General features: G+C 42.5%; 1 protein-coding gene across 1 annotated transcript; it reads right to left on the reverse strand.

Annotated features, from left to right (window-relative positions):
* Positions 1-1,273: 1,273 nt before the first annotated feature.
* Positions 1,274-11,528, reverse strand: cass4 (Cas scaffold protein family member 4). The gene is made up of 7 exons (XM_028998911.1): positions 11,457-11,528; positions 5,653-6,048; positions 4,680-4,757; positions 4,497-4,580; positions 2,863-4,140; positions 2,690-2,773; positions 1,274-2,061 (listed from the first exon to the last, which is right to left on the reverse strand). The coding sequence occupies exons 1-7, from the start codon at positions 11,460-11,462 to the stop codon at positions 1,690-1,692; spliced, it is 2,298 nt and encodes a 765-aa protein (XP_028854744.1). The 5' UTR covers positions 11,463-11,528; the 3' UTR covers positions 1,274-1,689.
* Between the last annotated feature and the right edge of the window lie 1,234 nt (positions 11,529-12,762).

Below are 12,762 nucleotides of genomic sequence, written 5' to 3' on the forward strand. Positions count from 1 at the left end.
AACAGTTTCGACAGTCATGAAAATATGTAAATGACAAAAACTGTGTATTTTCTAATGGGGTGTAGGATATACAGATGCCGTAACTATGTCATTCGGAATTATATAATTGTAATGTAATGTAATCTATTGTGTTTTAGGGGCATTGGTGGCCTAGAGGTTAAGGAAGTGGCTCTGTGATCGGAAGGTTCAAATCCTGAGCCGCCAAGGTGCCACAGAGCAAAGCACCGTCCCCACACTTCTCCCCGTGCCATGGTTGCCAACTGCTTACCAAGGGTGATGGCTTAAAAGCAGAGGACATATTTCATTGTGTGTCACCGTGTGCTGTGCTGCAGTGTTTCACATTAACAATCACTTCACTTTAAAATCTTTCACTTCACTTACTGTAACTGGCAGACATGGCAAGAGCTTCTTCCCACAAGCAGTCAGAGCTCTCAATGCACTGGCATCACCAAAAAACTGATACACTTCAACAACAATACACTTCCAGCCTGATACACCTGATTTTTGTACATATCAACTCATTTTGCACATCGCTGCTCTTTTTGCACATGTTTGTCTTGTCTTGTGTGTCCTATTTGAAACATCCAACATATCCACTCACAAGCACTCCTACATGATGTTCTACAGTTATATCCTTTTTGACCTGTTCATTGTACAGAAAAGTTCTACTTATCACCTGTACAGTATTTAAGCTTTAATTTTAGTTAGTATAGTTTTGTGTGTGTGTGTGTGTATATATATATATATATATATATACCCTCCATAGTGCAATATATATATATATTGCACTATGGAGGGTCTGTGTGAAACATTTTTTCAATACACGGTATGCTTTTGTACTGACAATAAACCAATCTTGAATCTTGAATCTCACTATAATTATGGAAAAGTTTGCGTCATTGCCAGTAGAGGTCAGTAAAGCTCCGTTAAATCTGATTCAGTGCTGGACAAGAATCATTGCCATGCATTGTTGAACATTAGGCAATATTTTCATTAGAGACATTTCTCTTTTATTTCACATTTATAATAAGTTGCAAACAGTTAAATAAACACCACATCCAACTTCTGGTTTTAATGTAGTTTTTAATAAATTCACTGAGTTGTAAAAACTGAATGTGTGTGCATTACCAACACATAACTGCTTTTAATAGAACATGTTTGTGCATTACATTAAGATTGAAATAGTTACAAATTAATTTGAATTAACATGTGAGTATAAAAAGCTATAAACGTACAGAAAATACAAAACATTGCTAAATTGCAGCCAGCTGTATAAAAATAATGACATATATTTATCCTCATAATACATAAATTGCTTTAGGTTATAAAAGTGAAATTTGGCTCAAAGAACAAAAGTGCAATAAATTAATGGGATGTTCCACACACAACTTTACATTTACCAGCCAATTTTTGCTTTTTTAAGAGCATACACTTCACTCTTTAAGATTCTTAGGATACTCCAGTAAATTAAACTAGGTTGCTTGAGCAATATCGAAAGTCTAAAAATATTGATACTGAATTTAGCATAACATGAAAGAACATCATTGTTCACATCTTTAGACCACAGCAATGAAAAAGAAAAAAGAGGAAAGGAAGGAAGGAAAGGAAACGGATGTGGCTGATATTAAAAATGCCAGTCTATGGTACTCTTATGCTTAAATGCTGTGCAACACTGCACACAACCTCCCCTCAGCGGTCCAGGGATATCCGAAAGTGCTGTGCATGCTGGGCCAAGTCTTTGGCAAAAGTCTGAGCCTCCTCGAGTGCTAGCTTGTCAGGGAAGTGCAGCGCAGCCTTCTTGGTTGCCACCGCTAGATGTTTTAGCAGCGCACACAGGAGGTTGCTTTTCTGCAGCAGGTCACTGTTCTCCCCGCTGCCTTGGGCCTCACTGTACAGGGAGTTCACCAGCCTCTGGCCCACCATGATCACCAGTTTGCTGTGGGCTATGAACCTCTCTGGGGGCTGGCCATCCAGCAGGCTGTTCACAAAGACACTGATGGCCTTCTGCAGGGCGCCAAAATACAGGCGGCAGTGCTCCGTCAGGGGGGATTTGACAGAGTCCTAGGAGGTCACATGTAATGGCAGAAAGTAAAGATATGTAGTGAAGAAGACGAACAGGAAGAAAGAGAAGAAACTAAACAACCTATTTCAAATTATAAGGTACAACAGAGGCCACAACATTTTACTACGTGGTCTGAAGATAAGGGACACTTGGGTGGTTCGCTGAAGGCAATTAATTACATTTTATATTTAGTGGTATGTGTGCCGTACCGTGGGCAAATTTTCCTCTTTTCCCACTATGTGCATCTGTGGTGGTTATGCGACTCTCACTCTAGATTTGACTAGAGCTTTTGGAGTGGTTATGACTTTCCATAGCCGCTTAGTCCTACTGCTGCCAGAGCTGCCAGAGCCCATGCCAGCCCACCGCAGGGTGCACACAAACCATTCACTCACACACTAACACCGATGGACATCTCAGAGTCGCATATTCACCCAATGTACATGCCTTTGCACGGTGGGTGGAAACCAAAGAACCTGTCGGTAACTCATGACTACATGGGGGTTTTAGCTCACAAAACTGGAGGCTGCAGTAACTGCTGCGCCACCACCTGGCCAATCATTTTCACAACATATTCACACAACTAGCTAATTAAACGAATTGTTGACAAATTGTGGCATTTTTTTTTACCTGCTGCTTGTCCGTGTCTCCTTTCTTCCTTGATTTCACATTGCCCTGAACATTTTTTTGTTGCTCTTCAAATTCTTTCTTTGTCTAGAAAGAGGAATGCAGACAAAATTACTTTGTTTTTGTATTTGTGTTAGACAAGGAACACATTTTCTCAGGCTATTTATGTACCGTACCTGGAGCTGGACATAGTCATTGTCCTCCCCACCCACTTCTGCCGCCTGCTCAGGGCTGGCAGGGTCCTTTTTCAAGTCCAAGTGACTTGAGTCCTGGACCGCTGTCTCCCTTTGAGCAGATCGGAACAGAAGTTTCCCATTGGCAATTAGGATGGATACCAAACGTCTAATGTCTTCCGGAACGGTGCGAGCCACCATGACAAACCTCTCCAGCTGGTCTGGAGTCTGTGGGTGCCCAGGATCCTGTGTCAGGGCAGAGAGTGACCAACCACTTTCCCCTAGTGCTGCTACTGCCTGCTTCAGGACCAGCCCTGAGTTCTCCACATTGGAAAGCTGCTTCTGCAGCCTGGACTGAAGGTTGGTGTCCGTTAGTCGACAGGCATTGCCTCTCACATCCAAAGCAAAGTCCAGGAAGCGAGCCAGTGAGCCTGCTATACCCTCAGTGGCAACACGGATTGCTGGCAAATGCTGCCTCAGGTGGTCCATGTACCTCCACTGGCTGCTGACAAACACCATGAGTTGAGACACAGCCCTGCAAACCTCCTCCTGGAGCTCCATCAGCTGCTGACTGGCCTCCTCCTGGCTGAGGACCACCTCCCTGTGTGGCTCAGCCGAGTCAGAGCTCTGGGCCAGAGAATCACAGGAACTGTTGGAGGAGCTGGAGATTGTGGAAGATGTGCTGCTCCTCTGACTGTCCACCGTGGGGGAGCGGGAGGTCCTGCCTGTGATGTTGTCAGTGTCCTCCTGGTTCTCCTCTGTAGAAACCTGCCTTGGGCATATTTGGGAGAAATCCCCCATATTTGCCCAAGGCAGGTTTCTACGTGGGTGATCATATGTGGGTGCCCTGTCACCCCTGCAGTCCAGAAGCATATGGTCTCTGAGCGAGTTGTTGTGCGAGAGTCTGTGAGGATCTGCTGCCTCAGGAGCCTTGTGTCCAAGTGGTGTAGCATATATGCAGGACCTGGATGCTATTATCTCCTGGTCTCTAACATCTATGGCTGGCGTTTGCAAAAGCCTTCTTGGGCAGTCATAGACTGGCGATGAGGAGTCTGGGCTTTCTGAAGACTTTGTTCGAGGTGGGAGGGTCTCGTAGATGTGTTTGTCCAGACTTGTGTGGAAAGAGGCACGCTCATTAGGTGGTGCCACAGGGACATCGTAGATCCACTCAGACTTGGAAAGTTTGGGCAGGGTAAAGTAACCAGATCCTGCTCTTTGTGGAGGGTTGCCACTGGAAGGTACAGGGATGTCATAGCTGGGATCTTGGCATGTAGAATAGATCTGAGGATAAAAGGGTCAAATTTTGTACTTGTGAGTACAGTAACATTTGGCTATGTTAACCGCAAATATCTTTCACATATCCAATACAGTTATGAGAAGGAACTCTTGCATGTCTTCAACATGTTTGTCAAAAGATGTTTTTGTTCTACCCATCTACTGACTTACCTCAAGGGCTTCAATGGTGTAGAAAGGCACACATTTGATCTTAACGTGTTATAAATGGACATGTTAACCTGCAGCAACCTACTACAGCGCTTTTCCCCATACAGAAAAGCAACTACAGGAAATGAACTGACTTGAAATAAGAAATAATGAAAAATAAACAAGAATAAGAAAATTAAGTGTACTGTACTCACTTTGTTCTGTGATGATGTGGCCATGACATCAGAACTACCCAGCCACAGTGAGGTTTTCCCCATCCGGGGCCGATGCGGCTGTTTCTGCCATGACACCATTTCATAACTTCAGCTACAAAACTATATGTTTTGTAAAATGCTTTTATTTGTTCCATAAAATATGCAGAACATGAAGATACTTACAATAAATGCTGACTTGCTCCTCAGCAGGCTGGGAACGTCATACACATCTGAACATGAACTAGAGCCAGGAAGTTTATCCTGGATACAAAAACAAGCATGAGACTTAATTTCTGCACACAGATATTCACATCCATAAATGCTCATAAATGCACTGTGGAACTACTTCTAGGCAGGAATTTCTGAGATTATTGTTAATATTCACAGCTACTGTGTATTTCAATGCAGTGGGGGGTATTATTGTAGCTCATTGTTGCTCAGTTAATAATGTGAATAATAAAAAAAATATTCACGTTAGGAATAAAACTCACACTTCTGTAAACTAGTTAAATAGGCCTAAACTACAATAATTAACGGCACTTGGAGTACCAAATATTTTCTGAGTTGGTACTCCTGGTGCGAAGCTGAGACCCAAGTTCAGCGAGGCCAAGAATGTTTTTTAGCCAATTAACCCAGACCTCTAATTGGAAACATGCTAAACACTTGCTGCTGGATGGCTACTGTAGAGCTAAGCAGAATTCCCTGGAGTGAAGAGGAAATGGCCAGCATGTGGGTAGGTTGGCATTGCTTTCTTGCACACAGGCACTCACATAGAAGACACTTCTCACTCCTTTTTCTTTAGGGTCCTCTGCAGTGCTTACTGCTGTTAGCAGTTAACAGTGTCTGAAGTCTGTCTCTGGCCTTCTTTTACGGGCTTGTAAAAAACCAGCACGGCATGCCTGTCCCTGCAGAGAGAGGGCCCCCAGCCCCCATCTGTTAGTGCTTTAACAGCGGGGGCTTCCAAGCAACGCACTTTCTGCCTTCCTGCCCACATCACTGCAGAATTAATGCCACCAAATTTATATGTATCTCTATTATTGTACTACGATGTACACTGAGCTATATTTGTTCAGATATATGTTTGGTGGATTTAGATCACTAGAAAAAGTGCCACATGCCTGAACTCAACTGAAGTGAGAGCCAATGGGCTGCTTACCCTGGAGGGAGAGCTGCTCCTTTCTAATTTATCCTGTCTCGGCTGCAGAGCAGCAGGACTCTGGGAGACTGGAAGAGGGTTGGTAGGCACCTTGTATATCCGTGCCATGTGTTCATAGAGTTGATCTGAGGGCGGTCTGGACACATTGGGGACCTGGTAGACATTTTGTTGATCAGTGGACCTGTCAGCTTCTTTTGAACATACGGCTTTGGATGGGGAGAGGACACACAAGCGGTTGGCAGGAGCAACACCCTCACGCCCATGAAGTGAGCACTTCCACCAGCCAATGCTGCCAGCCACATTCTGATGCAGCACGGTGATGATATCACCCTTGCGGAAGGCAAGCTCGTCGGGACTCTCCGCCGTGTTGTCATAGAGAGCCTTGGCCAAGATTTTCTATAGAAAGAAAATGAGAAAAAACAACATTTAGCCAAAATGAGAACATAATGAACATAATGAATATGCAAAATAACAAGGGATTTTATTGTGTCAGTCCAGATCAGTTTCTGGACAGACGTAACAGCTTGACAAACCCTGTCTTTGTCGAGTGAATATAATAGGTCCAGGCGTAACTAAGCACTGCTTTGCTGCCTAGCTGAAAGGATGCCAGTGACCTTGTGGTCTAGAATCCCATGCATCCTGGTCAATGTTAGGGTCTTAACTCGTTTTAAACCAATGTCACATCTTGATTGATGTCTTAAACTTAAAAGAAAATTCTTAATAGCACCTCAGTATTTTTGTCAGTAGAACAAACACCTGTAAGTCAAATTTCACCTAAAGGCTAGTGCTGGTTTGACTACAGGCCATGGGCCAGACAGAGTGTGTGGCTCTAACCTCTTAAATGGGTGCAAGCTCAACCCGTAAGTGCATTTCTTCTTACATTCTTTATGATTTGGGTGAGAAGAGCCTACTTTATAAGGACTCCTGGTATAACAACATAATGGAATTGTTATTGCAATGCACTGCAGGTGCACAAATTAATAGTTTCTGCAATTAATTTTTCTGCAGTCTCTTGCATCTAAGCATCATAATCAGTATCACCATCAAATAAAATTCTTTTTTGGGCACTACATCATTTTATCTCTTCAGAACCCATTATGATGCACTGCCATGACCTAATATCACACTACCACACATTACTTATCTTGCAATGCAGAGTTGATCAAACTAGCATGACCACAGGACTAAACGAGATTATTACCTCGCCCCCTTCAGACACACAAGCGCACACTTTGACTATGATAAAGCACGTGTCTCTCTTTAAACCCCCATTCCATGTGTTCCGAAATTCCTTGATGGCAACAGCCACCCACACTCCTCACACACTCACTCTCCTGACCTCTTCGGAACATGCCTCAGCTCAGAGGCAGTGTGCTGATCCCTTTAAATAGTCCATGTGTTCACTGGGGGTCTATGCCAAAACATTTTACTAAACTTTAGTATTGAAGTTAAATGTAAAGACTGAGAGCAGATGTTTAATTTAATGTTAAAACTTGTAGAAAGTCTGTGCTCCTAACACAGATGATGAAATGAATAGTAAGCTCAGTGACACAGAATGAATCACTCTTAATTTTGGATCCACCCCAGCCTGTTTTTTTTTTTCAGATCTGCCAGAGTGGGAGGACTTGTAAAACACACAAGAAATGACCAGATATCTATGATTCTGAAGCCACAGGCCGCCGCTTGAAACGTTTCCTGCCTAGAGTCGCCTTCCCCAGCTGATAAGCTTGGCTTACTGGCGCTGCCTTAAAAGGCTCTGCCCTCTCCTTATGGGTGAATCCTCCATCACAAAGGGTCCATTCAAACCCCAAGGCTGACACACTTTGCACCTGTCACAGGCCAGGCTCTGTAAGTCCTTGGTAGCACAGGCTGTGCGGGGTCACCCCTGCCCTCCATTTACATCAATGCTCGTGGTCGTTTGACTGCCATATAAAAAAAAAATTGACTGAAAATGATCAGCTGCCATCCACATCTGTACCACACCGGTTAATACACCCCATGCTGCACAAATAAATGCATGAATCCATGTTGTCAGATTCCTATGGTTCAGACGGATTGATCCGAACTGTGATGGCTTCCCTGTTGTTTTGATCTGTGTTTATGTTGTGGGCCTGCAACTACCGCCAGACATTCTCGTACAGTAGAAAAAGGTCGGACTCAGCTGTGAAGCTTTGGGATTCCTGCAGCCCGCCTGCTCGTGCTGCTAAGAGCCGGACAGCTGGTTCCAGCCTTTAGCCGCAGCTGTCACCTTAACTCACCGCGCTGGGACTGAAAACCTCTTATGCTCATATTCAGCCACAGCACCAGCAACCTGGACTATAGTCTGCAAAAACATACGCATCTGCATGCCATATCAAAGGTCACGTTCTACCTCAAAATGCGTGTGACTCAAGTCTTTGCTTAAATGTTCCTGTTGCTCACCCTTTATGAGTGGTTTCATTTTTAGTCAGTGCCTAATGAACAAGCTGGTGGGCCCTGGGGCTAAAGATGGTTGCAGGCAACATCCTCATTAAAACACAGACACTGGAAATGCAGAAAAACTGCATACACCCATGAAAAAAATCTGATGTCTTTTCATCACCTTCCAACCAGCTCTGATTTAAGTGTAAAATGCATGGCTGTTGGACAGAGATAACTGGTGGACTGACCAAAGTTGTTTAAACGTCTCAGAGGGTTTGAAAATGTTTTTTTTTTTTTCATATCTCTTTTATGACCTCCCCCACTGCGTTATGTCTATAGATCATCAAAAATCAAATGATTATGTTATATTGGGTAGTAAAAGTTATAGATGGATGTAAATCGTTTGACACAATATGACACAAATGTCATGGATGTATATTAACCAGGACTTCATTCTGTCTGCAGCCCCCCCCCAGGAACCACTGAAGGCTTCAGAGAGGTAAAGGGGTAGTGTGGGAATGTTCTTTTCCCGGCACACTGTGACCTTTCGCTTGTTGAGTGCCAGGGTTTTGCCCCAGGGTCAGGTCAGCACCTCAACATAGATCTAGCAACAACGTCAACAGATGAATCTGGACTGCTACAATGGCGAGCAAAGCCAGTAATTACTCTTATTATTCTTAATTTGAATGCAGACAAACTATGTACGTATGTATGTGTGGTCTCTGTTTAAAATAGAACTACTGCTTATAAACAGGAAGGAAATATCATACTTTCATGGGGAAGACTTGCAGTAAATATTCAGGCGACAACCCTGTTCCTAGCTTCTCGGAGTACCACAACAGGAAGTTGGCCTGTAAAATTGATATGTAAGACTTTCCCACTGTCAAAGACGGACTGGTGTGTGCGTGGATACACCAGCTATTTCCTTCGGGATTAATAAAGTTTTCTGATTCTGATTCTGGTATTCAAATATCAGAAGAATTCAAATAATATGTGTACGATCAGTCAGATGGTTAAATATCATATTAAGACATGACTGTGCTTATTAATTGTGATTCAGTGTTATCTGATTCAGTGTTTATCTCCTGTAAAGAAAGGGATTCACGATTGCAAACAATGTCAAGAAAAGATTTAGGTTAGTCAACAAAACATTGGCCCCAGAATGGCTGTGACAGTGCCCCCCTCTCCTGCCCTGGTATTTCCTGTCTCAGCACTCAGCTCTGTGACAGACATTACATGCAACTCTTGAATTCTCTTGTGGAACTGCCTTGGGCCTGTTTAGTGTAACGAAGCAATTGCCATCAGCAACCGGCGTCATCAAGTTAATATTTTTATCCATTCTGGAAAAACCTTTAGTACAAGTTTGCACCATTAGGTCATTACCATACAAGTGCTTGTTTTTATTCGACACCAACTTCTTCACGCCTCACATCTTTTCCCTTTTGACCAAGTATCATTATGTCTTCAACACACCCAACTTACTTCTTCTTTTTTTCACCATTACAACACTACTTGTCATTTTGCAAAAGCATGTGTGGTGTTATAAGTCCTGTATTATAAAAACAGGCAATATATATACAGATTAATTTGTTGAAAAAAGTTCCTTTTTGTCATAGACTCTTGCCTATGAACCAGAAGACCACAAAGTCACAGGTTCAAACCCCACTTACTACCAATGTGTCCCTGAGCAAGACATTTAGTGTCTCCAGGGGGCTGTCCCTGTCACAACTGATTGTAAGTCACACTGGATAAGGACGTCTGCTGAAGGTAAATGTTGTGGCATCTTGGCATGGCCACAGCTAACCACTAGAAGATAATTGGATTTTAAAAAGTGACATTTGTTTGTCTGGTTTACCTCGTCTGCACTGAAAGGAAAGAAATGTTGGCAAAAACTAATTAAAAATAATCAAAGCAACAATGATGATTAAATTGCCATTCTGACAGATTACTAAAGAAAAACTCCTGGAAAGTCACGATTCACAGGAAAGGAACATTCAGGAAAGGAAAGTTCCCCTGAACTTGAACCACTTCTCCGTAGAGCAGTGACTTTAGAAATTTCTTTGTTTCCCAATCACTTGGCCAAAGGACCAACACAATATACAGACAAATATTAGAAGGGCTTTGTTCCAAATCACAATGATTAGAACCCTCCACACTCCTTGTTAGAGCAAACACACAATCTTAATTAAGGTAATATTACAGAGACACCTTTCTGGTGGAGGTTCCGACAGAAAAATACATTTCAAGGCTCTGTATGTATGACCAATGCTCAAAGTGTTAAACAATCTACTGTGACTTAGCCTGTTGAGTTAGAGTATGTATCCCTGGAAAGGGATGTAGTAATGTACAGGACTGTGCAGTACACCAGTATGCGATACATTTCTTAGACAAAAGGGTCATATTTGCAAGCCAGTAAATGTATCACAAATGATTCAAATCTGAATATATAAAAGAAGAACCGTACCATGTTTTTGTGTTAATGCTTTTTTTTTTACTGTGTTATTCATTGGGACTCATTGGATAGATAAACGAAGTAGATGTGATTAAGTAAGATGTGAGTTTTTTTCTCAGATACTGTAGACTTGAGTCAAATTGGAGTGGAGTTTGACTGGGTCTGAGAAACATTGAAGACAGACCACCGACTCAGAAACAGAACACAAATGCTGGCTGGCAGACTTATGCATACATGTATACCGATGGACTTGTTGACAAATGACTGCAGAGAAAACATGAACGGTAATTAATACTCATAAACCCATATAATTGAAGTTGAATGTAAACTAAGAAAATCATCATACTCGGTTTAAACTCTTGCCTGGTTAATAGGTGGTAGTAGCCTAGTGGGTAAGACACTTGCCTGTGAACCAGAAGACCCGGGTTCAAATCCCACCTACCACCATTGTGTCCCTGAGCACTTAACCTTAATTTGCTCCAGGGAGACTGTCCCTGTAAATACTGATTGTAAGTCGCTCTGGATAAATGCTGTAAATGTTTAGGGTTAAAAGGTCTGTGTACAATCAAATGATGAAAACACAATTTACTTATATAGTTGAGTAAAGCAAACTTAAACACCTTTATAACTGCATTTACTCTTTAAATGATGTAATTAAGATAGGCTCAACTGCATTATCAGCATTTCACACATAACAAACACCCAGATTACACCCTACATTGTCCGTGATGGAAAAAGGTCAAAGCACTAAGTCTTCTTTCAAGTGGAAAATTGTTTCAGTTAAAGGTTAAATTCACCAGCGCCTCTCCATGATATAATTACTAACACTGTCAAATTTAATTTAATAGAATTCAGAAGGTAAACCCGGCACCCCATGCGTATTTCCTTTCGTTCTGTGTAACAGGCTGTGAATATATTTGTAAAAAATATATTAATTTCTTTTATGAATTACCTCCATTTTTCTGTTTTGAGGCTCCCTGGTATCCGTTGCCCCTTCAGTACTCCATTCAGACACCGAGTTGCTTCTCTCATTGCCCGGACTGTCGCCGAAACCCTGGCTGCTTCTCAATGAGGGGCGGGGTGCGACAGCCGACCTTCCTGTTGACCAATCAGAGACGGCCAATATCGGAGGAGCCCGCCCACAACACCGGGCCCCGCCTCCTTGTGCCACATTGCCCTCGTAGTCAAGATTAAGGCTCTTCGCCCTGTATCAGAAACGCAATGCCCAGCTCTTTCTTTTTTTAATTCCACATCTTTAAACGTCGACGTTCCCCTTTCTTTTTATTCTTCGCCAGTTTCAATTCCGCCCCGCCGGGTTTGCCCCCCGCGAAAGCTGCGCATTATCACGGTTGTCACGACAACAGGAACCGGGTTGAAGTAGGGGACACGGAACCCCGTGGACGGGCTCAGCCGGGGTTACACACCCGAAAACGACTCCGCGAAAGCCACTGATCCCTTTTTGCATCCATTGCAAAAGGTCTAAATGCAATTAGGGTGTCATTGCGTTTAAAGCCCTTTTGGAATTATTTTTTAGAGCCTTGAAATGTATTAAACTGTTTTGAACAAACTCTTCAGCAATTATTCCCGCGAAATGATTTGCCGTGCTTGTTAAACACATTTTAGAACGTTCTAAAGACATTTCGCAGTGGTTTTGCAAAGCCTGTTGCAAGAATTTGTTTATTTCATGACATCATTGTTTAAAAAAATCCTCCTTCGTTCACAATTATTTCAGGGCAAGTTCTGTGAGAAAATACTTATTTTTGGAACGAGCTACATGCTGTTGCGCATGCGCGGCTGCAGTCCGCTTTCATTTCGTTTTTGGTTAAGATGGGGTTTTCCCGAAGAGCTTTATTTTTTTTTTTTAATGAAAAGATTTATATACTAAAAATGTATCTTCCAATTATATGTTTCACAAATACGTTGACTTTGTTGCACTCTAGTGGCTAGCTTAATAAGTAAAAAAAAAGTAATAATAAAAACATATTTCCCTTTTGAAAACTTGTCTTTAACACAAACAGGGTTTGAATCTTACTGTGCACTGCCACATACTAAGAACATTTATTTCCACAAGCAGGATATGCGGAGTTCCCCCTAAGGTGCTATTTCACCAGTTCCTTATTAACAGCCCACATCCAACTTAGTTGTAAAGCTTGACCACAGTTAAGATGCCATACTTCAAGCAGCTCATTAACCTCGACGTGACCGTTCCTTCAGGCCTGTCCTTCTTGACGACGATCCAAATGACTGACTTCAGTCAC

Source organism: Denticeps clupeoides, chromosome 12 (assembly GCF_900700375.1).
Source record: "Denticeps clupeoides chromosome 12, fDenClu1.1, whole genome shotgun sequence".
In the NCBI taxonomy this organism is placed as follows: Eukaryota; Metazoa; Chordata; class Actinopteri; order Clupeiformes; family Denticipitidae; genus Denticeps; species Denticeps clupeoides.